This window comes from Pristis pectinata, chromosome 4, assembly GCF_009764475.1.
Source record: "Pristis pectinata isolate sPriPec2 chromosome 4, sPriPec2.1.pri, whole genome shotgun sequence".
NCBI lineage: Eukaryota > Metazoa > Chordata > Chondrichthyes > Rhinopristiformes > Pristidae > Pristis > Pristis pectinata.
In genome coordinates, this window is record NC_067408.1 from 97,912,378 (window position 1) to 97,939,407 (window position 27,030).

Below are 27,030 nucleotides of genomic sequence, written 5' to 3' on the forward strand. Positions count from 1 at the left end.
ACATATGAGGTGGATGAAGATTCTCCCTCTTCCTCTCTACTGAAATATCACTAAACTTAGTAATGAGATACCAATTTTGTCCCGAAGTCTTTAGCTGCCACACAATCTTATTAGAATGTATTGAATGGAGTTTTAGGACCTGTATCTCTAAAGTCAACCCAGATACCCATGTTGTGTTAACCAGTTCTTGTGTGAAGAATAACTTATTGGAAATCAGGAATGATCTTTGGTGTCATGAAAATCTCTTATCCTGAATTATTTTACTATCTCAATTGAAAGATGTCTTCAGGGAAAATTATATGTAGTATTATATTTACTTATTTTTGACTATCTAATTATAATCAATTTTATTTTTAATGTTCCTGATTCTTGATTCTTTTCCCTATCTGAAATGTCTTTACATTTTCATCTTCCAGAGTATGAAGTTGTATCACAAATGCAAGGTCCAGACAACAAAACAGAGAAACTTATTACTATTACCAATCAAACCCATGCTGCAGTGGAAAATCTCAAACCAAACACTAGGTGAAAAAACATATTTTTATTCTTCACAGTTCCAAGTAATGAATTATTTTCTGTTCCATCTGAGTTTTGAGACTATAACTAAACCTCAGCTACCTGCTTATTTGCATTAAAGAATTCTCAGCAGATTACAGCCAGTTGGGAAAACGCTGCATTTAATTTTTAAGAAAAGCAGGGTGCAGTGGACCTGCAAAGCTGTTTTTTAATCTTTGAGCCAGGTATCGATTCTTGTAACATTTGCTACGTCAGTTATCAAGGCTATTCATGCCGGTTGGTATTAAAGATAAACACTTAAATTTTCATGAATGAATTGTATTCAAAGGAAGTAGAGACATTAGTCAAATATGGCTTCCTGTTAGAATTCAGGCTTGAAGAATAAAGGAAAGCTTTTATTAGTTGTGGAACTCCTGAGTAAAAACAGAGAATGCTGTAAATATTCTGCAGGTTAGCAGGTAACGGACAGAGAGGAAATGAGAGGGAGAGTTGACATTTTAGGTTGATGACTTTGTTCATCCAGTCCACTTTGTAGAGCTCCTCTGTTTGGTCTGCAAGTGTGACTCTGAGCTTCCAGTCATTGTCATTTTCTTCCCATCCCACTCTCATCTCACAATTCTCAGTCTCCTGCATTGTTTCAGTGAAGCTCAAGTATTAGATACCTAATCAGCTGCTACCCATGATATGGTTTAACAGAATCAGTATTGTCCCACAATTTCAGATTATTTACATTCTCAGTAACTAATTCCAGAATTCACTACAATTTTCTCAAATAATCTCAGAGTCATAGACCCAAACAGCATGGAAACAGGCCCTTTGGCCCAACTGGTCCATGCCAACCACAGCATCCTCCCTGCTAGTACCAGTTGCCTGCATTCAGCCCATAATCCTCCAAGCCCCTCCCTTCCATTTACCTATCCAAATGCTTCTTAAATATTACAATTGTACCTGCCTTGACCACTTCCTCTAGCAGTTCATTCCAGGTACTCACTACCATCTCAGGTCTCTGTTAAATCACACCCCTCTTGTATCTTTGTCCTCCAACTCTGGGGAAAAGACTATGCCTGTCCACCTTATCCATACCCCCTCATGATTTTATAAACTTCTATGAGGTCACCCCTCATTCTCCTACTCTCCAAAGAATAAAGATCCAGCGTGGCCAACCTCTCCCTATAACTCAGGCCTTCTAGTCCATGCAACATCCTCGTAAATCTCTTCTGCCTCTTAAATCTCTTCCTGGTAAATCTCTTCTACCCCATAAACCCTCTCCAGCATGGTAATGTTTTTCCTATAACAGGCTGACCTAAACTGTACACAATACTCCAAGTGCGGCCTCACCAACAACTTATATAACTGCAACATAATGTTCCTACCCCTAAGCTCGGTGCCCTGACTGATAAAGGCCAACATGCTAAACACCTTCTTCACTACCCTGTCTACTTGCGCGGCCACTTTCAACAAACTGTGCACTTGTACTCCCAGGTCCCTCTGTTCCACAACACTTATCAGTGCCCTGCCATTCACAGTATAGGTCCTACCCTGGTTGAATGTCCAAAATATATCACCTCACACTTATCTAAGTTGAAATCCATTTGCCATTCCTCAGCCCATCTCCCTAACTGATCAAGATCTCTTTGCAATTCATTGTAACCTGCTTCACTATCAACAAGTCCCTTTAATTTAGTATCATCAGCAAACTTGCTAATCATGTCATGTATATTCATATCTAAATCGTTCACATATATAATGAATAACAGAGGTCCCAACACTGACCCCTGGGGCACCCCATTAGTCACAGGCCTCTAGTCGGAAAATTGACCTTCAACTATCACCTTCTGCTTCCTATCATCGAGCCAATTCTGAATCCACCTCACTAGCTCCCCTGAATCCCATGCAACCTATTCTTCCAGATCAGCCTGCCATGCAGACCTTGTCAAAGGCCTTACTAAAGTCCACATAGACAACGTCCACTGCCCTACCTTCATTCATCCCCTTAGTTACCTCTTTGACAAACTCCAAAAGATTTGTCAGACATGACCTCCCACACACAAAACCATGCTGACTATTCCTGATCAGGCCTTGACTATCCAAATGATAGCAGATCTTGTCCCTTAGAATCCTATCTAGTAACTTCGGCTTGTAGTACCCTGGCGTGTCCTTGCTACCGTTTTTTCTTCTTATCTATCTATCTGTCTATCTGTCTATCTATCTGTCACATGTACATTGAAACACACAGTGAAATGCATCTTTTTGCGTTACTGAGAATGTGCTGGGGGCAGCCTGCAAGTGTTGCCACGATTCCGGCGCCAACATAGCATGCCCACAGCTCCTAACCTGTACGTTTTTGGGATGTAGGAGGAAACTGGAGCACCCGGAGGAAACCCACGCAGACACATGGGGAGAACATACAAACTCCTTACAGAGAGCAGCGGGAATTGAACCTGGGTCGCTGGCACTGTAATGGCATTGCGCTAACCGCTACACTACTGTGCACTAGAAAAATATCTTGAACAAAGGAACAATATTAGCCACCCTCCAGTCTTCTGGAACTTCGCCAGTGGCTAATGACGAAGTAAATAACTCTACAAGGGCCTCTGTGATTTCTTCCCTGGCCTCCCATAAGGTCTGGGGGTGCACTCAGTCAGGCCCTGGGGATTTACCCACCTTAATGCGTTTAAAGGCTGCAAATATCTCCTTCCTTGTAGTATGCATATAATGCAAGACCTCACTACTAATTACCCTCATTTCTTTGGCATCCATGATATTCTCCTTTGTAAACACTGAGGAGAAATAGACATTAAAATCTCAACCATCTCCTGCATCTCCACACATAGGCAGCCCTGATGATCTTTAAGAGGACCTAGTCTCTTCCTGGTCACCCTTTTACTATTAATATAACTGAAGAACCTCTTGGGATTTTCTTTAATCCTGCCTGCCAAATCCATCTCATAACCTCTTAAACCTGGTCTTAAACTTGTTATATTCGTTGCGGGATTCATTTGTTCCCAGCTGCCTAAATGCAATGTACACTTCCCTTTTCCTGACCAGAGCCTTGATTTCTCTCATCAGCCAGGATTCCCTGAACTTATTATGTCTACCCTTCACCCTAACAGGAAGATGTTGCCCCTGGACTCTTGATATGTCCCTTTTAAAAGCCTCCCACTTTCCAACCGTTCCTTTGCCCTTGAATAGAGTCACCCATTCGGCCTCAGCTAGATCCTGCCTATTGCCCTCTAAGTAGGCCCTTCTCCAATTTAGGACTTTAACCTGTGGACCTGTTCTATCATTTTCCATAACTGTTAAAACTAATAGAATTGTGGTCACTAGACCCAAAGTGCTCCCCAACTACCACTTCAGTTACAACGACATAAAATGCTGGAGGAACTCAGCAGGTCAGGCATCATCTATGGAGGGAAATAAACAGTCGACATTTTGGGTCAAGACCCTTCATCAGGACTGGAAAGGAAAAGGGCAGAAGCCAGAATGAAAAGCTAGGGGAGGAGCACATGCTGGCAGGTGATAGTTGAGTCCAGGTGAGAGGGAGAAGGTAGGTGGGTGGGGAAGGAGGGAAGAAAGGGAATGATGTAAGAAGCTGGGAGGTTGATAGGTGGAAGAGGCAGAGAGCTGAAGATGGAATCTGATAGGAGAGGACAGTGGAGCAAGGAATAAAGGGAAGAAGGTGGGGAACCAGAAGGAGGTGATGGGCAGGTCGTGAGGGTGGAGGAGGTAAAAGAGAAGGGGTGAGGGGGCTGTAGGAATGAGGGAAAACAGAGGGGAGTGGTTACCAAAAGTTAGAGAAATTGATGTTGATGTCGTCAGGTTGGAGACTAACAAGACAGAATATGAGGTGTTGCTCCTCCAACCTGCATCTGGCCTCAGTGGCAGTAGAGGAGGCTGTGGATAGACATATCAGTATGGGAATAGAAGCCTAGAAGCTAGGCTTTACACTCTTTGGTTGTTGCATGTACTCCTGTCTTCTCACTGATTTCGCTCTCTCGAGTTTAAACCCTCCCTGGTGGCAAAAGCAAATTTCCCCGCTGGGATATTGGTCCCCCTCTGGTTCAAGTACAACTTGTCCCTCTTGTACAGGTCGCTTCTAGTCCAGAAGAGATCCCAATGATCCAAGGACCTGAATCCCTGCCCCATGCACCAGCTCTTCAGCCACGCATTCATCTGACCTATCGTTCTGTTCTTGGACTCATCAACACTTGGCACCGGGAGTAATCTGGAGATCACTACCCTCGAAGTTCTGCATTTTAATTTCTTACCTAACTCCCTATACTCATTCTCATATAATGATTTGTTTATTCCCATTTACACCTATGTCCCATTAATACCCATTTTTGCCTTATCATCCCTGTTAGTCACTTTTATATATCCAATGATTCAACCATTGCAAAGTTTCTCTTTATTCCCTCCTCACCCATCTTAAAATGTATTTACTTCTAATTTTTTAGTTCTATTGAAAGCTCATTGACCTGAAATATTAATCTTGTTTTCGTCTCTATTGTCACTTGCTGACCTGCCAAGTATTTCCGGAATTTTCTGTTTTTATTTCAGACATCTAATATCCCAATTATTTTGCTAATGTGATGTGTATGGAAATAAGAATTATTATTTATTCTGCAGATCACACTTAAAACACAAGATTTTTGCTGTTACATTGATTTACGTTAGCTGTTATTATCTGTGGTGGCTGGTTAGCATAAGTCATTGTTAATCTTAGTATGGGATTATTTTATTTTTTGTATAAACTCTGGTGAACTATTTCTAAGCAACCTAATAACATATAGCCTTGTAGATTTGTCATCTATGCTAAATTCTTCTACAATTTAATTGCATTTTTGATACCTTTGGTGAATACTTGCCTGTTGACTTGTTAAAGAAATAACTGAAATGTATGCTTGCATCAAGAATCATGTTTTAAACTTGATGATCTGGGTTCTGCTCTGAATTGTTATGGTTTTAGGACAGATTTTGTGAATAAAATGGATGCCCAAGATGTACCACCCAAAGTCACCACTTAAAAATCGTACCAAGACTACACCACTGAGATGTTGCGGATGGGTTCATGTGTTTGGCATAGTGGTAACACAATCTGTGTTTGGTCTTCCTAGTGTAGGTGACAGTGCATCAGAAGCACTAAATTGAAGACAGAAGGTATAACTTGCTGCTTCAGCTGGAAAAAGGCTTTAGGAATGCAGTGGAGGGAAAGAAACAGAGGGATAGGTGCCACTTCTCTTGTATTTGTACAGGAAGGTGTCTGCTGAAGTGGGAAGTGTGTTAGTGGTGTTTGAGGAGTGGAACGCAGTGTCCTGAAGGAGGCAATTCGTTTGGAATGCTGAAAGTGGAGGTGAGGAGAAGATGTGTGGTGGTCACATCATGCTAGAAGCAGCAAGCCCCCTGAATGTGGGGGCTGGTGGGAGGGAAAGTAATGACAAGGAGTGGTCTATCAGGCTTTTGAGAGGGAGAAGAAAGTGTGAGAGCAAGGTTTAGGAAATAGAATGGTCAACTACTGTGGAGGGAAATGCTTATTTGAGAAGAAAAGATCTGTTAAAATCACACACCAGGTCACTTACTTGCTCTACTCTTTAGATTGGGAATACTGGCAGTCTGAGTTGGCATTGTTCTGCCTCTTAATGTATTTGATTAGTTTCAGGCATAAACACTTAATGAAAGCAATGCCATTGCTCGCTGACTTCAGACTTTTACAGACAACTTGCTAGGATTTTGATTCTGTATTCTTCTTTAGAGAGTGCATCTTGGATCTGCATGTGATTCAGCTGCACCTTGTTGCTCCACTGTGGCTTGTTCATCAATATTTTTGAGTTGGATACGGGAGGGATGCAGGGGGGTTGCAGAGTGGGGTTTGGCAACATAATCGCTAGCCATGAGGTAAAATGCCTTTCTCTCCATGGCTTCTTGCAGCAAGAACTTGATCACCTGGCAGTTAAGCCCTGCCAAATCCCACCCATTTTATAACAAAAATTCCACAGCAATTCTCCTCACTGAAGCTCTGTGGTTGATTTCCCACTGTAAATTTCACTGATTAAGTGCCTCCTAATTTCACAGCTAATTCTATGGGGAATGGTTCTCCTTTTTGTTGGCAGGTCTACTATGCAGTAATTACAAGGGCTAAATCCCAATTGGGTTTTCAGTTGCTGAGCACCACACAGGGAATGTGGTCAGAAAATCGCTGGCTCTTAGTCCCACATGTTCCTCCTTGTTTGTTTAAGTAGATGGGAAAAAAACACCAATGTTCCCTGTGGGTGCACTAGGCACTTGAGACACAAATGAGGAAATCGGACTTAAAGACCACACATTGTGAAAACAACATAATCACCTACATACCTTCAGGATTTGATACTCTCAGTAATCCAAATTTAATCACTGATCATATTTCAAGCTTATAATTTTATTCAATTTCCATCATTGGGGAAAATGTTACAAAATAAATTGCAGTTATGTACATACATCAAAACTTGTTACTGGTGTGCTAACTCAGAAACATTGGTTTTATAAAACAAGTAATGAAATTTTGGGATAAGTTAATTAAAAAAAATATTTAGTGACATTATTACTCTGCTACCTAAAAATAAAACCTGTGAGATGAATATGCCATCTATTAACATTCACAGATCCCCTCCTCCCAAAGTTTAGCATGTGGCCAGAATATTTGTCTATAGCTCCATGAATACAGTTAGAAATATTGTTGCAACGTGATTCAGGTATCATATAGCTTGATGTATGGCCTCTTCTAAGCTGAAATGTTATTAAACATTTCCATATAAAATTGCACATACCAATTGACCTTTTTTCCCACCCCCATCATATCTTCCTTATATACAGATTATGTCTAGTCTGCAGCTGAATAATGTGAAACTGACCTGCTGTCTCCGATGTTTCTGCAGGAAAGTCACTGAGGGGCATAAATGATTCTATTGCACAGGGCACATTTTCAGCAGAACTGGAAATCAGAGCTAGGTTCTTCTACTGCCTTATTGTAATAATTCCCATTATATTTTCAGTCTTCTCCCTGGGTACAGATCATGGAAAGTTTCTTCCCAAGTGCCATCATTGCCAGGATAATCATTGCACTCACCTTGAAAAAGGATTTTAAAAGCAAGAACTTTTAAATAGATCATATTTCATTATTTACACAGCTGATTTCAATTAAAAACAATCTGTGTAGTATCATCGTAGAGATAGTTTGCAGTAAGAAATTCATTTTAATCTTCAGTTGCAAATCTCTCTTTTCTCAGGTTAGCTCCAATGCCATTTTTCAGAAAGCTATTTTAACAGTGATTTGGGAAGATACTAGTTTACAAGCTTTCAAAATAATATTACACTGGACCTTGCTGTTTCACTTCCTGAGTGTACACTGATGATCATACCCCTAGTACTTATGATTTATTTGACTTGGGTTAGTTCTGTTTAAGAGTCTGCCCTGACTTATTTTCATTGTTCTACTGAACCTAATAGACTTAGTCTCTGTATTATGTGAGTATATAAAATTGATATAATTTCAAAAATTTGGCAGCGCTCTATAATCAGCAAAAGGTACAGAAATATTTATAATCCTACAGGGAAATACAATTTGCCTGTATTTAAAAATGTATTTGAAAATATCATGAGCAGATGTAAACATAAATAGATGTGTTTGAAAGGATAGAATTGGCACAGAAACAAATGTTAGTACACAGAGCCATAGAAAGATGGATCTGAAGTTCAAATCTGTGATTCCCCAAATCTGGGGGAAAGGTTACACAGGTCATTATGGGATTAGTTGTATTTTCCCCTCATTGTGGTAATTGGACTGTAGCACTGTATGCACCTAACACCCAGGTGGCTTGGTTGTCTAACTTGCCTGAGCTTGCATCATGTCATTGGAATATGGTTTGCCTACATTATTATCTAGTCACTAAGCAAGGTTTGCAACGTGAGTGCCATATGCAGCGTGATGAAGGCATCTTGGCAAAAGAATGAATAATGCAGGGACTTGGTGTGATCTTCATTTGGCTTTGAGAGATATTTTTGTGAGGTGTTGCTCTTACCATGGAGCTGGGTTCTCAGATAATGACATTATCCCTGACCTGCATTCACATCTTGCATGTGTTCATGCTGCAAGTGGATCCTTGCAAAATTACCCCTCAATGATTTCCAAAAATTACTAACAATATGTGTCTACAAATTTGCTGATCTGAACATATATAAAGTAATGTTTCAGTTGGCTGGTCTAGTTGGCATTAAATTTACATAGATTTTGATTTTGTTTGAATAGAATTTAAATATTAAAATATTTTTCTAAGGATATCATATTTAGAGGTTGAGTTCCCTGATAATGGTTATGGTGTAGCTTCATGCTAAAATAGGGATCAAGCTGTCTTATTTCATTATGTCAACTTTCTGACCCCAATTGGAGTCCACAGGAGTTGAAGATTAATCTTCTGGGCACTGCTTCAAGAGAATTGTTCTGCCACAGTATCTTATGCAAAGTGTTCTTTTAGCCTGAACAATTTTGTAGAGTCCTCTCAGCCAAAGCCTAACACTAACAAGGGCCAGAAGTAAGAGGTTGATTTTCCTGGCATTTCTCACATAAGGAACACTTTTAATTTATTCACTGGCAATATTTACTACTCATCTTTAACTTATTGCACACGCAGCACCACATGAGGGCAGGAAATTAGAGTTAAGTAAGACCAGGAGGTGATGGCATGATACTGGGAGGTAAAGTTAAGTGATGAAACCTCCTGCTTTTTATCCAATTAGAGCTGGTAAGCCTGTCTAAATCCTTCGAGTGGGAGCAAAATATATCATCGGTATCTTTCTATGAAAGCATCATAGTCTTGCAAATGAGGAGGAATTTCTTTAGCCAGAAGGTGGTGAATCTGTGGAATTCGTTGCCATAGATGGCTGTGGAGGCCAAGTCATTGGGTATATTTAAAGCAGAAGTCGATAGGTTCTTGATAAGGGTGTCAAAAGTTACGGGGAGAAGAAAGGAGAGAGGGACAAATAAATCAGCCATGATCGAATGGTGGAGACGACTTGATGGGACGAATGGCCTAATTCTGCTCCTATGTCTTATGGTCAGCTGCATGGAATTGATGAATAGAAAAACATTATCTTGTTCACTTCCCTTTCAGAAAGAATAGGAAGGCCATGGTTCCAAAACTCTGGTCTGGAACAATATGCAGCCACCTTGAAACTGTTCCTGGATTTGGTATTGGTTTATTATTGTCACTTGTACCGAGGTACAGTGAAAAACTTGTCTTGCACACTGATCGTACAGGTCAATTTATTACACAGTGCAGTTACATTGATTTAGTACAGAGTCCATTGATGTAGTACGGGTAAGAACAATAACAGTACAGAGTAATGTGTCACAGCTACAGAGAAAGTGCAGTGCAATAAGGTGCAAGGCCACAACAAGGTAGATTGTGAAGTCATAGTCCATCTCATTGTATGACGGAACCGTTCAATAGTCTTATCACAGTGGGGTAGAAGCTGTCCTTAAGTCTGGTGGTATGTGCCCTCAGGCACCTGTATCTTCGACGCGATGGAAGAGGAGAGAAGAGAGAATGTCTCGGGTGGGTGGGGTCTTTGATTATGCTGGCTGCTTCACCAAGACAACGAGAGGTAAAGAGAGAGTCCATGGAGGGGAGGCTGGTGTCCGTGATGTGCTGGGCTGTGTCCACAACTCTCTGCAGTTTCTTGCGGTCCTGGGCAGAGCAGTTGCCGTACCAAGCCCTGATACATCCAGATAGGATGCTTTCTATGTTGCATCGGTAAAAGTTGGTGAGAGTCAAAGGGGACAAACCAAATTTCTTTAGCCTCCTGAGGAAATAGAGGCACTGGTGAGCTTTCTTGGCCTTGCATCTACATGATTTGACCAGGATAGGCTGTTGGTGACGTTCACTCCCAGGAACTTGAAGCTCTCAACCCTTTCGACCTCAGCACCATTGATGTAGACAGGTGCATGTACATTGCCCCCTTTCCTGAAATCAATGACCAGCTCTTTTGTTGACATTGAGGGCAAGGTTGTTTGTCATGACACCGTTCCACTAAGCTCTCTATCTCCTTCCTGTACTCCGACTTGTCGCTGTTTGAGATACGGCCTACAACGGTGGTATCATCTGCAAACTTGTAGATGGAGTTAGAGCTTCAGAATTTTACAAATTTACAAGAAATTTAAAGTAGGACCAGGATAAAATACATTCAGATTGGTTTTAGAATCCTGGCTCCAGCTTGTCTCCTATTGCAATCATTGTATTTACTCTGGCATCTTCTCAGCAATGTCTCAGATTTGCAGTTTTAAATATGCCTGTTTGAAGCAAGATGCTTTCCAACAAGATTCATGAAAAAAAAATCAATGGATTATTTCATTGCAGTCCTGTTGATTGGCTGAAGTACAGATTAGGCAGAGGCTGAGAAAGAAGCTCTTGGGTGGAAAGTAAATCGCAACAGAGAGAAAGGAGACTAAAGCTTAACTGGTCACAGAACTTCAAACTGTTTGAGCCTAAATAAGTTATTTTATCCTTTCTGTTGAAGAAGTGAAAGACCTCATTGTCATTAGTGCACTACTTTTAAGTTCTGTGTTCAAATATTTTCTTCAGGACCTTTACAGGCCCAGATCTCATTGGCCAGGCTCACTGCCACAACTCCCCAATGCCCACACTTGCTTTGGTTGCAAAGGGTCAATCCTGTTGATCCTCCATATCTTGGAATCTAGTGGCATGATATTGGCAGCAGCCGGCCCATATGCATTGCAGCAAGGAAGCCCAACCCTGAACTTTTACACAACTTTTGTCAGCTAGAAAAGCTGAGCTTTACCTGCTTTACCTGCTCTAAAAAGTGTAATTGGTTTTTAATAATTTTTTAAAGTTTCTCTGACATCCAGACAAATTGAGAAATAATTAAAGTGGTCAATAATTTTTTTAAAAATCTGTTAATAATTTTAAAAACTAAATAAAATCTGTAAATATTAAAAACATTAAACTATTCAAAAGTAACAGATCTTCTCTTTTGCTTCCCAAATCTTTGCCCTACATTTCTTGTTGAAATCGCTGGGGCTGAAGTCTTCCACTAGTTTGACCTGGCAAATGATTTGAGGAGACAACTTCCCAGAGAGTCCCAGCAAGACTAGGCTCTCCACAGGAAGGTGTGAAGTTCAGCAGTGGACCATACTGACAGATATAGCCTTCTGAATCTCTCTGTAATTTCCCAAACTTAGGCTTTTGACAGCAAATATACCAAAGACCAAGAGTTAGATTTCAACAGTTGAACATTGATAGTAACCAATAGTCAACCCATTAAGCTAGATATTGTTGATCTCTGCTTTTTATATAAATATTATGGATAATCATTTGATTACTTTCACTCTTCTTTGAATTACTAATCTAGTGATATTACAATTTGCTGCCTCAGATAATGATATCCATGGTTATTTCCATAAAAGTAAATTTAATACAGATGTTTCTAGTTACTCCTGTTGTGCTATTTCTCGGCAAAGCTTCTGACTCCAGATATTAGAAAATTGCTAATACAAGCTTCATTTTCATCTACTGCACAGAAAAGAAGTAATTCTCATTTTCTAGTTTCCATCAGAATAATCATTCAGATGGGCATACTTGGATTAAAAGACTTTGTAGATAATCCCAACAGTCATCAATACTATTTTGCTGAAAAATTGACTTGGTTTTAGTGCCCTTAAGATTCAGTACCTACATTGGTTCCAAAGGAAGTATTCTACCTGACTCAATCAGTTAAATCTTCGTCAGCTTCTTATTAGTTGATACACATTTTGCTCTTAACAAAAAAACTCACCTCTAATGCCAATATTCTAGTTCAATAAATGTGTTATTAATATTTTTCTCCAGCACAAGGGAATCCCAAAATATGGATACAGTTGAAAACAATTGGCTATTTGGTATAAACATAAGATTCTCATGAAGAGAAAAGACTTGCAGAGCAAGCCATAAATCAAAGTTGATTTGAAAAGACGTTTTTTTTTGTGGCTTTAGTGGATTGCCTGAGCAGATTTGGCTTAGAAATCTGCAAAAGATATATGGCTCAACCATTTGGCAGAATCATCTATCCTGGATAAAAATATCTGCTCTTTAGTAGAATATTTGCAGCATTTTGTCGCAGCATGTGAAGGCCTTACAGTCTTATAAACCAATCAGTGTCAGTGGTATTTATGATGGAGGCTTCCAATGCTGAGGCCATTTCCTGGATGAGGTGCCTCAGGGTAGCACTTCAGTTCGCCCTTTGAGCTCGCGAGTAATGACTTGCATCCTTTTCAGTTTATGATAATTTTATCCTGGCAGCACTTTGGAAAAATTAAATAGAACCTTTGTGATCAGATGATATTAAAATAGTTATATGAACAATATTTCCATTGACACAGTTGCTGGATTTGAATTTTCCTATGGGTAGTAATTAGGACCAGTCTTACCACATGTAGTCTGTGATGAAAGCAATCAAAAGTAGGCCAACCATTAAGTGGTTATAATTACCATTACAGGTTCCAAGCTAGCTTCTATCTAGCTTTTTGTAGAGAAAACAGGAAAACCATCTGATGGGGTCAAGTTGCTATTAATCCTTCTAGACTAGGGTGTAGACTGAGCTTTCCCTTGACTATATGCTAACGATGGATTTGGCAACAAAAGGACAGCAGTTCAGTTCTGAGTTTATGCTCTTCAAGAAAAAAAGGTCAGTTGAAAATATTTCACTTTTCCAGCCATGCCACCTGTTGTGGGCTGCCAGGAGATGGTGAAAATGGCTGCTGTTATGTACAATGCCGGTTGTGAAAATATTTGGATGTAGAACTGTTCTACAAACAAAAGTATTTAAATTAGTAGTGGGGCTACTACAGATATTCACCCATCAGAGGATTTAATTTAAAGGTTTGAGCCAATGCACCATTACAATGCAAACAATTAACCCAGTTGAATTTCACTTTACAATACCTGTCAAGAAAAACGAAGTGACAATTTATTTTGAAGGTGTTTCCTAATTTGATGATTTTCCCCATGATCCATGTTCAACAGTGTCTATTAACAACCATTATGCAATAATCTTACATATACAACAGTGTTATCCTGACTCCTAGGATGTCCTGAAGTATTTCATAACCAATGAATTGTTTTCATTGTTCTATAGTGAAATATTAGAATGTATCATTTTGTCACATCTTGACCAAATACAAGTATTGCTTATTTGCATTCAGTAGCATATTTTAATTCAGGTGATTGCTACCTGGCAGAAAGTTTAAGTAGCTAATGGAATTCTGACAAAAATGCTGATGAGCACGTCAGAGGTGATGAGGTTTTTGCCAGTAACTAAACATTAGTACTTCCCCTTAGTTGTGGAAAGATCAAACACCCTAGAACTTGTTAGCTCACTTTAGCTAACTTGTTACCTACTAATATCATAAAATATGACAACTTACTAATCTAAATCAGAGAGAAACTAACCTAAAAATTGCCCCACACTCATTTTTTGGTATTAAAACAATGTTGTAGCTATTCTTAATCTTGTTTGCGAAAGTCACATAAGGAGCAAGAACTTCATTTGATGAGGCTTGCAGAACAGCACCATTATATTCCTTGTATAATGCTATGTTGAAACAGGTTTGTTGCAAGTTTTTATACTTGTCAGGCTCTAGTGCAGCAGGTGTAATCTTTGTAGACAGTTGGTTTCGGGACAGTCCACAATTCTGGAACAATCTTGAGGCAGAGCTTTGATTTTGAATGAAAGGGTGCTGCAATGATAGGAGTAGGATGGAATAGTGGTTCCCAAAGGGTCATGGTATCTGGACAGGCTGGTGGGGAATAGTTCCTTCAGGAGGCATGTCCGTCGTGCAATGAGCCACCAGATTCACACCAGGATCAGAGCCAGGCACTTCTTGACAGGACATTGCCAGGGAGGTCTAAGTGCCTGCATATTGGATAAGCCCATTGCAGGGAAATATAGTTTGTTTCTGTAGGCTGAAGGAAAAGCAAATAAAGTTTCCTCAGTGAGAATGGAGTTTGGGTGACCTCCCTAATGCAGCAGAAAGCAGCAAACTCTGAATGTGGCAAAGATCCTGGATTCTAGGAGGCTGAGAAGGGAGATCAAGGCACATGTGATAATCTGTCTGCAAACAAAGGAGGTCACTTAAGTCAGTGAGAATGCAGAGTTTTAGTGTTGGCCTTTAAATGGCACTAAATATGAACCATGGTTTTTCAGACCATAGAGGCTGAAATTTCACAGCAGACAGATTTTGAATGTTGATGTAATTTGTGGGTGTCTTATGCTGGAATAAAGTACTTGGGAGACGGAAATTCCTGCTGAAAAATGAGGAGGTAAATTTCCTGACAGGTGCTGAGACTCCCAGAAATTATGCAGAATATCTGTACATACTGTAGCTTTAGGGTAACTTTCAACCCTCAACACTATTTTTGGAGTTGTGTGAACAAATTTTTAGCCCCACCAACTGATCTCTGATTGTCAAGTTAGACTGTGGAAATGAGTCTGTGTTTGAAATCTGTACTTCTACATTGGTAAGGTGTGCTATGAAAAGGGTTAAACCAGTAAATAGGTATGTGTCTATACTAGCCAGTTAGTAAATACACATTCCAAGAATTCCATAGGAGCAGATGTTTCCTTAAAACGTCTCTCCATCGTTTTAACATGTATTAATAGCATCGTTGTCTTTTACAAATATATTTCATAGCTTCTTTATTAATGGAAGCACACACTTCATAAACCATATGTCAGAACAAGGTGCCTTTTGTGTTCCTTGCAAAAAGAGTGGCATTAGATTGCCTTGATTTGATATTTTGAAAGGTTAAGGAATATTGATAAAGTTATTTAGAATCATGAAGTATTTTGATGGTACAAATAAAAGGGAACACTTCATTGGTAAAGGATTAGTAACCAAAGAACATGGATTTATGTTACTTGATAGCAGAACCAGAGGTAATGTGAAAGAATTTTTAAAAAGTGAGTTATGATTTGGAATGCACTGCCTGGTGGAAGTGGATTTCAAATGATTCAAAAGGGGAATTGAATAAATACTTGCAGTGAATAAATTTGCAGGATTATAGGGAAAGAGCAGGGAAGTATGTTTAATTAAAAAGCTTTTTCAAAAATCGTCATGTTGGGTTAAATACGTTCCTTCTGTGCTGTATCATTTGTTCTAAAGGATATATGTACAGTTTTGCTCTAAGAAACAAAAGAAAACCTTCTCAACGTTATGATTGCTGACTTAAATTGTTCATTATTAATTAATTTTAATGTACAATTTTATATAAAACAATTATAAATGAAGAGAATACTAGATCTTACAGTTGGTAAATAAATGGATTTGCATGTCCTGTTGCAGGATCTTGACCCAAAACATCGACAGTTCCCACATGTGCTGCTCGACCCGCTGAGTTCCTCCAGTAGTTTTTTGCTCCAGATTCCAGCATCTGCAGTCTCTTGTGTCTGCATTTTTCAACAGTACTGAATGGGAAAATTGCATTGTTCTTGTGTGCTTGCTGTACCCTTGGCAGAACATGATTGTGCATTGGGAAAATGAATATCCTTAAACAGGAAGATCTACAAATCAGACAAAAGTAGTTCTACTAACCTAGAGATTCTTTTGTCTGCTCATGGGCATTATATATGAGAACTAAGGAATGATTGATTTAATTCAGAGGAATCAAAATGAAGAATTCTGACTGTTTCTATGAGTCTTTCCAAGAATATCTCATAATAGAATACCAACAGATCAGTTCTCAAGATGTTACTTGTATTCACCAATTACAATAGATGCACCTTTGGCTTAGAAGCAACATTCGTGCTTCTGCTGAAAGTTGCAGTTTGAAGCCCACTCCTGACAATTGCAACAAGTTCTGTTTCCAAATTTTGGGTTGACAGCCAGCAAGCTATGTGTATCTTAGGGATGTACTTACGCCCTGTTTAGAGAGTATCTGAATCACATAAGCTTGCTGTGGAATCTAATATCCAATATGACACAAGCTGTCCAAAGGTTATTGTTTGATCTCAGGAATATCAATTTACAGCAAACCTAGACCAGCTTGAACCAGATTTCATAGTGATTTTTTTTCTTGTCTGAGCTGTGGATAATTATTACTTTGTCTCCTGTGGCTGAAATTTTTTTGAGCAAGTTTTGGAGTATGTACTGGTGACCTCTGATTGATTCAATTTGAGTTAAGAAGTAAACTTTCTCTCTGAATTCATTGCAAAGAACAATTTAAAAAGGCAAATCCACATGCATTTTCGTTGTTCTGAATGGTTGAGTAGAGTGGGTTGATATTTAAATAAGAACAAAATAATTACTTTTTAAGTTTATTAATATATGTGCTGACATTATATTTAACAGCTATACATTTTCCGTGACACCCACAAACATACATGGCAGAGGCCCATCTAGTGAACCACTTCCTTTTGTTACAGAATCAGGTAAGTGGATATTTCTAATGGAAGTATTGGAGACACCATTCAACGCCTTAAGCGTGTTCAGTCATTCAGTTACACCATGGCTCATCTGTGTCTTTTAGCTGCCTCCCTTGCTTCCATAAGCTATCATTTACCAGCCTCATGGAAAAATATAAATTTTGATTCTGAAATCTATAATTGATGTTGCCACAATAACTTGGGTTGCGGGGAAGGTTGGTGAGAGAAGTATGAGAGAGAACTACTACTTTTTGCCGTGAAGAAATATTTCTTACATCACCCTTGAATGGCTTATCTTTAATTTTAAGGTTCCTTAGTTCAAGAGTTACACACCAGAAGAAATAACTTCTGTCTGTCATCATAACGATTTTGATTTTTTACATCAAGAGCAAGTGGATAACTAAGGAGAGGGTGGGACCACTCAAGGATAAAGGAGAGAGCATGTGCTTGGAGGTGGAGGACGTGGGCAAGGTCCTAAATGAGTACTTTGCATTGGTAGTTATCAAGGAGAGGGACATGGAGGATAGTGAGATCAGTGGGGTGTGTGCTAATATGCTAGGGCATTTTGAGATAGAGGTTGTGTTGGGTCCCTTGATGAACATTAAGGTGGATAAGTCCTCAGGGTCTGATGGGATATATCCTAGGTTATTGAGAGAGGCAAGAGATGAGATTGCTCAGGCTTTGACCAAGACCTGTGTGTCCTCTCTAGCCACGGGCGAGGTCCCGGAGGATTGGCGAGTAGCTAATGTTGTTTTGATGTTCAAGAAGGGAAATAGGGATAATCCTGGTAACCATAGACCAGTGAGTCTCACGTCAATGGTGGGGAAGCTATTGGAAAGGATTCTTAGGGACAAGATCGATGAGCATTTGGAAAAGCATGGCCTAATTAGGGAAAGTCTGCATGGCTTTGTGCAAGGCAAATCATATCTTACTAACTTGATTGAGTTTTTTGAGGAGGTGATGAAGGTAGAGCAGTGGATGTTGTCTACATGGATTTTGGTAAGGCATTTGACAAGGTCCCTTTTTTGGTAAGATCATCCGGAAGATTAAGATGCATGGGATCCACCATGACTTGGCTGCTTGGATTCAGAATTGGTTTGCCCATAGAAGAACAGAGGGTAGTGGTTGATGGGACTTATTCTGGCTGGAGGCCTGTGACTAGTGGTGTTCTGCAGGGATCCATACTGGGACCTCTGCTGTCTTTATATGTGTATATATATGTGTATGTATATACGTATGCATATTGTTTATATGTATACGATATATAATATATGACTTGAATGAAAATGCAGATGGGTGGGTTAGTAAGTTCGCAGATGATACAAAGATTGGTGGTGGTGTGGATGGTGCAGAAGATTGCCAAAGAATATAGCAGGATATAGATCAGTTGCAGATATGGGTGAAGAAATAGCAGATGGAGTTTAATCCAGCCAAGTGTGAGGTGTTGCACTTTGGGAGATCAAATGTAAAGGGATAGTCCACAATTAATGGCAGGACCCTAATAACATTGATTTACAGAGGGATTTTGGGGTCCAAGTCCATCACTCCGTGAAAGTGGCTGCACAAGTTGATAGGGTGGTAAAGAGGGCGTATGGGATGCTTTCCTTTATTAGTTGAGGTTAAGAGTCAGGAAGTTATGTTGCAGTTTTAGAAAACTCTGGTTAGGCCGCCTCTGGAGTATTCAATTCTGGTCGCCCCATTATAAGAAGGTTTGGAGAGGGTGCAGAAGAGGTTTACCAGGATACTACCTGGATTAGAGAGCATGTGCTATAAGGAGATATTGGACAAACATATTGTTTTCTCTGGAGCGGCAGGGGCTGAGGGGAAACCTGATAGAAGTTTATAAGATTCTGAGAGGCATAGATAGCGTAGACAGCTGGTATCTTTTTCCCAAGGTCGAAATGTCTAATACCAGAGGGCATGCATTTAAGATGAGGGGGTAAGTTCAAGGGAGATGTACAGGGCAAGTTTTTTTTTACACAGTGGTGGGTGCCTGGAATGCACTGCCAGGGGAGGTAGTAGAGGCAAATATGATAGAGGCATTTAAGAGGCTGTTAGATAGGCACATGAATATGCAGAGAATGGAGGGATATGGACCTTGTGTCGGCAGAAGGGATTAGTTTAGTTAGGCATTTAATTACTAGTTTAATTAGTTTGGCACAACATCGTGGGCTGAAGGGACTGTTCCTGTGCTGCACTGTTCAATGTTCTATATTCATTCCTATAATCATTTCTATCAATTTTATCACCACTTAACCTCCTATTATGGAGGAAATTAAAATCTGGATTATAAAATGTGCTCTCACAATTAATCCTTTTAGCCCAGGTAAGATTTTGACAAATCAGTGCTTTAGTCCACTTCCTCCCCCACCCTCAAGTCAACATATCTAATCTAAATTAATGTGCATTGTGTAGCACTGAATGCAGTATTTCAGATGGGTTGTAACCAGAGTTCTAAACAGTTATAATTCCTTTCTGTTCCAGTCCTACTGAGATACAGACCACCATTCCATTACTATTTTAAATTATTTTTGTACCACTGGTTTTTAGTGATAGCAATACTACATAGTTGAATCATATTGCAAGTGGAATATAGACACACAAACAATGTGCCTTCGGGAATGACAAGAAGAGGTGTGGTGAAAGAGGAAGGGGGAATCTATCTTGAGGATCTTGGATAAAGTGCAGTCAAACTAAAACCGTCTGTAATACTGTTATATTTTCCTTCCACAATAAAAGTGTTCATCCAGAAGTATTTCTTTCAACTGTTTCCCAGCAGTAGAATTTATTTTGAAGTTATTAGCTAAACAATGGAACACTGGCAGAAAATAAAAAAAGGAGCATCCTTAACTAAGGGCTTTTGCTCCAACATTTATGAATGTTTCACTGTGAGAGTTCTAAAGTACCACAGATAATATTTCAGTGTGGGCTGCATTTATTTTTAATTCTGTCTGCACCACTTCTGAATTGTTTCTGGTTCTATGTCTGCTGACAGCTCTCCAATACTTCATCCAAGTGACCTTTTGCAAAGTGTATGAACAGCAACTAAACTAATATTTATTTAGTTGAAGGGTCCTGACCTGAAATGTTGACTGCCTGCTTTTCTCCATGGATGCTGCCTTGCCTGCTGAGTTCCTCCAGCATCATTGTGTTTTTTCATCTAGATTCCAGCATCTGCAGTCCTTTGTTTCTCTAATATTTATTTAGCACCTTTAACATAGCAAATCATAAAAGCATATTCAAAGAAAAATTAGCAATGATGCAAGGACATGAAAGGACTTGAGGAGGATGTAAACGGGAGGATTTATGAGGTGTCCATATGCCACCAAATTGGGCTAGATCCATGATGGTTTCACTGATAACCTGCAGACAAATGCAATCGAGGTCCAATGACTTCATTTGAACAAAGTCTCCATATTTAAATTCAGTCCTGCTGCCTTCTTGAGTATAATCAAATGCTACAGCAAGGTAATGGGATTAAAAGAAGGTTTTCTGCCCCATTTTAACAGCTGGCTTAGTGGATTCTAAGAGGCATGTAATCTTAAAATTGAGCCCCATACTTGCACTATATTTATTCTCCACAAAACATGCCATCACATGTTTAAAGCACAATATCATTAGAATTTTTAACTAACTAGCTACAAACATCTGAGATCTGAGATTGTTAAGAATTTTTTAAAATAATATAATTTCAAAGATGCATTGTCTGAGTTGATGGTTTTTTTTGCAGTGGTGCTTTAATAGGAATGACGCTTGACCTTTTTTTTTCCTTTCCATTTCATTTTTTTTTACAGCACAATTCATGGGAGCACAGTCAAGTATGTTTTGCACTCATGCCAAGATGCTATTAAAAGTAACATTCATCAACCATGTAGTTAAGTAATATCCAAATCTGGCTAGAGCCTGAAATGATAAACTGTTGATCAGAAAAAAAAATGAGACAGTTGCTAACTAATCAGAAAATGTGTTATAGTGCTATGTTAAAAGTCGGAGACTAAACCTCACTGTGCCCATTTTACAGATATAAATTATGAAAAAGAAAATAGAATCAGACTTTTATGAAAGAAAGTCTGATTGTACAATTAAAATGTGAAATTGCCATTTCTATTGAGTGCTGTTCAGGAATTCTGAATGTCCCTAAATCCAGCAAATGAAATTGAATAGCTATTTCAGACATATAATCAGGGAATGCAGTTGTGTAATTAATGATGACTTATTTTCATGGCTGCAGAGGTTTGCTGTTCTTGAGCACTAATCACACATACTTGTCAAACACTTGATGCAGTGAGTTCCACGTGCAAACACAAACAGCAACATTCTTTTCAATCTTTGTTTAATTCCACAATCAGTCTCCTAACCCCCGTAGTCACTACTTGGATTTCTCTGAATGCCACTGCACATGGTATTCGGCATATGAGCAAGACCACAATATCTCTCTCAGTATACATTGAAAATCAGAACAGCACGAGGTAGGAGAGCTGGAGCATCAGTGTGGAGGGAACCTTAAAGTTATGTTTAGTGTGGGTGGACATAGAGAAAGCCCAAATTTTGGTGGAGAGAAACAAAAACTCTATTTTTAATAGAAATCCATGACACCAACTTTGCACCTAAGTAGTAATTTGAATTTATATCTTAATATTTCTGTAAATAAACTTTAAAGGCACTACTCTAACAATTTTAAGATGAAGCTCTCCCAATTAACATGCTTTACAGATTTAAGTAAACACTGGCTCTTCAGACTATTCTGTCTTCAGCATCAATACAAAATAACATAAATTAGTCAGTATTTGTTAATTTATTCTTTTAAATTGTTTCTACCTTTGAGATTGTTTTACACATATTGTAAAATTTCATGTTCTAACATTATTTTTCAATGTTAATTTCCTTTCCCCTGCCCTCTTATAGCGGACCCCAGCGTAAGTGAATACATACCAGGTAAATACAACAGCTCTATTTAGAATGTATTTCCCTGATGAAACAGTGCAAGATGAAAATTAATGGCATTTGTAATATGTTAATGTTGCGTTCAGCTGAAGGGTGGAGCCAAGTAAATGCATGCATTATTTTAGTTTGGTTTGATATAGTTAGTAAGACTAAATCTTAATGCTCCAGAGCCCATTACAGAAAGTCTGATATATGTATTACAGTTAATCTTTATAATCCAATAATTTTGATACATTACATTCAATACAGCGATGATCAAACTCAGTTACTTGTATCTCTTCTCCTCAGCTATTGACAGCTGTAACACAACTATTAATAATATGATCATCTTCTTTGGTCTAATTCAGATAATTTGGAGATTTTGAAGAGATCTAAATGAAAAAGTGATTAATAGTTTATTTTTAAATTTGTTTTCTCCTTAGTGTCTATAAATTGCTGCTGCTTAAATTTTTCTCAGCATTTCTTTGTGATGATGGCAGCCACAGCCATAAAGACAGGATTACAATAACTGACCTAAACAAATAGTTCCCTAATTACATGGTTTCTAAAGTTTTTAATCCACGGGGTTTTATTTCCACAATCTAGTCTTTTTTTTCCACAATCTAGTCTTTTTGTCCCTTAGAACCATAAGTCCAGGCTTGTCCATAATTTACAGATTGGTAAGAATGGTCAGCCTGAGGTTGGTGCAAAGGGGAAAAGAGGAACTGCCTGAGATGATTCAACAGGATACAGAAGGCAGAGGTTGAATAAAGAGTCTGCAATGAAGAGAAGAGGAAAAACTGAAATAAAGTGGGGTGGGGAGGGGAAAGGGAAAGGTGGCCAGCAGTGCTTAAGTCTTGGAAATAAAAAGCAATGAACTATGGGTACAGATAGCCTTTACAGAAACATGGTTTAAAGATAGGCAGGAATGGCAGCTCAACATTCATGGGTTTCAAGTGAGATCGAGAAGTGCTGGTGGGGGAGCAATGTAACTAAAGTTGTGAGAAGGGATGAAATGCTGGAGTGATCAACAAATTAGGTCAATTGGGTTGAACTGAGGAACATTTTATAAAACAGTATCATTTTTGGTAGCATCTTGTCGGCCCCATCAGTCAGAGGGAGGTAGGAGAGCTGATATATAGGCAAGTTTCTGAGAAGTGTAAACAAAAGGGACAGTAAAATTAGGGTTTTGAGGTTTCATTTAACCCAACCTAAATTAGGGTTATGACTGAAGGGTATAGAAGGGGCACAATCCCTGAAATGAATTCATGAGAACTTAGCAACCATTAAAAGAGAGAGGGAAGTTCAGACCACATATATTCCCAGTAGAAGGGAGATATCCAAATTTAGATTTTCGTGGATATTTAGGAATACACAGGTAGGACAAAGTAAAAAAAAGGAAGCTTATGACAAATACTGAGAGATTTCAAAGGGATCCTTGTGGGTTCATGAACTTATGAATTTAGGAGCAGGAGTAGGCTGCTCGATTTCTTAAACCTAATCTGCCATTTAGTAAGATCAGGGCTTTTCAGGGGCCGTTTTAAATAGTGGCCCTTGATTTTTAAAATGGCCCTAGTTTGAGATTGATTCCTCTTGTAGGACATTCTCTCTACCTTGCCCAAACCCCAAGGATCTTGTACGTTACAATCAAGTTGCTTCTCATTCTTTTAAAAACTCTGGCAGATGGTAGTGTAGCAGCTAAATTACTGGACCAGTAATCCAGAGGTCTAATTTCAAAACCCACCATCCAAATATAAATTCAGTTCACAATCTGAAATTTAAAAGAAGTCATTCGAAACGAAGACCACACAACTGCATTGTTGTCAAACCCACATGGTTTACTAACATCCTTCTGGGGAGGAAGTCTGCCAGCCTTACCCCGTCTCTTGTTTAAAGTGATCAATAGACCAAGTGACTACAGGACACTGTCTAATGTCAGTGGTGGGAAAGTTACTGAAACATTCTGTGGGGCAGCACAAATCGTCATTTAACAAAGGGAAAGCTTGATCAAAGATAGTCAGCCTGGATTTGTAATGGGAAGGGCCGCATAAGACTAAATGGATGGATTTTTTGTTAAGGAGGGAACATGACAGTTGAGGGTGGAAGATTTTTGCAAGGCCACCATTTAATCCCATCCCTAAATGCCCACGATGACTTAAACCCTATGCTGTTGGTGAATGGAATATTGAACATTCTTGTCTATCTTATTTTAAAACTTATTAGAAACTAACATTAAAGTTCACAGTCTTCTGAATAAAGTTTCCGTTGTTTGAAGGGGAACTGTGCAGTGGAGGTTATGTTACTGGTCTGAATCTAGAGACACGAGTTCCAACCTTGGCAAGTGGGGAGTTTAAAGTATAATTAAATAAATCTTAGGATGTCAGCTTAATGGGCCCTCAGCTGGCTTAACAGTTTTGACAGCATTATTAAATAATTTCAATTGTAATGTGGGGAAGGAGAGACTGGAAAAAGACCAAAAAGAGATTGGTGAATTCTGTGAGGTTAAAATTTCTATATATTTATACACCCTGGCACAGGCACATGAAGTAACATTTGATAGAAGCTGCAGGAATGTCGTAGCAAGCCACAGTGGAAGGAGGTTGTTTAGGGATGATTAGTAGTTATGTAGGAGAAAACAGAGACATAACTGAGCAGTTTATTGTGGAGGAGAGAGCCAGAGCATGTCCTGTTAGTGGTTGTGCAAATGGGCACAGGTTCTGGCAAGTGATTATTATTCCATGTATTGAACTGGTTCAATTTAAATTTGAAAGAGATCAGTACAGTTTTTACTCTGATTTGTTTTCCCTTTATTTAATAGGGAAAGATGCAATCTGGACTCAGTACAGCTTCAAGTTTGATTCGTATTCAGAATGTCAGGGCAAGCGATTTGTTAAACGAACCCGTTACAGGAAATTTGTCGGCATTGTTCTGTGTAACTCTCTGAGATACAAGATTTACCTCAGTAATTCCCTCTCAGGTATGATCTATTTTCTAGATATTGTTTTTAATGCAAAGAAAAAAAAATGCACCCTACACCTCTTAGCAGCAGTGTAATTAGTTGTTGGAATACTAGTGGGAAAAAGTTACCATGTTTGAATCTACAAGAAATGTGTAACATTGGCATGCTAATTCAGCAGTTTCAGATTAAATTGGTTACTACAGTTCTACCACCATGCCAAGATGCAATTTTATTTTAATATTTCCTGTATCACCTCAGGTGTGAAAATATATATTTTTCATCAGTTATTTGCCTAAAATCCATTTATCTGCTAGCCAGAAGATAATTCAGATTTAGGACATTTTCATTGCAGAAGAAATGGAAAATTCATAATAAGTGAATATAAACAGCAGAACAAAACCAAATTATATTTAGTGATATGACCTATATTCCTAAGCCTGACATCTCACCGTTCATCTGGCCCTCCCAAAGCTAGCCTTCACAGGCAGCCTCCCTGCACGGAGCCATGGGCTGATTTATTGTGGAGGAAACATCAGCAGAGGGCATGGATTCACGCTGGGTACCCAGCACTACAGTATGCGACCTGAGCTTATTTTTTTTTTAAAAGTACAAACATGTACATATTTGTGAGTGTTCAGAATGGCGAACCAAGAGCACTGTAACAAATCAACACTCTGAGGGACTGCACAAGGCAGTAATCAGTGCATTTCTGTATGTTGGATAATTGTGATCATCCCTCCCCACCATCAGTAGTATCTACAGGAGGCGCTGCCTCAAGAAGGCAACATCGATCATCAAAGATCCCCACCTTCTGGGCCGTGCCATCTTTTCGTGGCGACCATCGGGCAGAAGGTACAGAAGCCTGAAGTCCCACACTATCATGTTCAAGAACAGCTACTTCCCTTCAACCATTCAGTTCTTGAACCAACCAGCAAAACCCTAATTACTACAGTTTAGCAACACTTTGATCACTTTGCATTAAAAAGGACTTTGTTTTTTTTTGTTCGAATTGTGTTCTTTCTTGTAAAAATTATGTTGAGTTTGTTCTTCTTGTAAACGATGCTATGTGCCTATGATGCTGCTGCAAGTAAGTTTTATATTGCACCTGTGTGTACATGTACTTGTGCATATGACAATAAACTCGACTTTGACTTTAAATGTCATACGATCAGTAAACCATAATCAAGCATCTCAAACCGTCGATCCATACATTGAAACTGTGTAGGAGAGAATAAATGGATGTGGCAGAGATAGTGAATATTTAGTTTTAGCACATTAAGATGATTCAAATCCCATTATTGACAGTGTTGTCACCATTTCTGGCGATTTCAAGATTCAGGGCTGTGCGGCAGAACATTGGGAGACCGTTGTGGAGGTACCAAAATCACCAGTGAAGTTTCATGTTTAAAAGTAGATGGGTGGTGTCACCACTAATTAAAGGTTTACAAGCACCAAAGATTCTACTTGTTCAGTCAGTTATGGTATAGTTCCTTGACAATCACAAGAGTGCACCACAATTTTCAGATCATATTGTCAGACATGCTCAGATAAAAAGTAAAACTGTAACTTGGCATGAGAGCAAGAGTTTTAAGTCACCTTTTTGTCATAAATTCTGTATGTAAAAATTTTATCCCCTTTTAATAACCATTCTCAGATTAGCCTGTTGAACAGTTCAACAAGATTATTGCAACTGTCAAGCAACTTGTGATGTTAACATAATCACAAGATGTAACTTTGTCCAAAATTGAAAGCTAGTCCAGAGGATATTGTGGAAAGATCCACCTGCCCTTTACAAGTAATTTGGGAATGGACGAAAAGGAACCTTGGCTCAGTAGCTGCATGCTGCATGCAATGCTATAAACTCAGAACTACTATTCATGGAAATAAAATTCCTTCTGCTGATGATTTAAGTAAATGGAAACAGAAAATCTATTGCACTCATAGTTTGGCTAGTAAATTTCAGTCAATTTCCTTAGCCACAAATGTAATCAGTTTCTTATTATTCCAGTTCCATCATCCAGCTGAATAGTTCAGCATCATGACCATTTGGGAGGCATACTGTGAAGCCATAGCAGTGTTTGTACATAGTACTAACTTTCCACATTATAACTCAGATCACATTATTTATCGAACTGTTTTCAGAATGAAGCTGAAAAATAATAACCAATGTATATATAAATTTTAAG

The 27,030-nt window shown here is 38.9% G+C and overlaps 1 protein-coding gene across 3 annotated transcripts in view; it reads left to right on the top strand.

The window, feature by feature from the left end:
• Positions 1-27,030, top strand: part of LOC127569467 (target of Nesh-SH3-like) — a 232,237-nt gene that overhangs the window by 192,441 nt on the left and 12,766 nt on the right. For all 3 annotated transcript variants that reach the window (XM_052014150.1, XM_052014151.1, XM_052014152.1), the window contains 4 exons: positions 417-525; positions 16,889-16,968; positions 21,868-21,897; positions 24,704-24,862. In XM_052014150.1, coding sequence (XP_051870110.1) covers positions 417-525; positions 16,889-16,968; positions 21,868-21,897; positions 24,704-24,862 — 378 coding nt within the window. The remainder of the gene's footprint in view (positions 1-416; positions 526-16,888; positions 16,969-21,867; positions 21,898-24,703; positions 24,863-27,030) is intronic.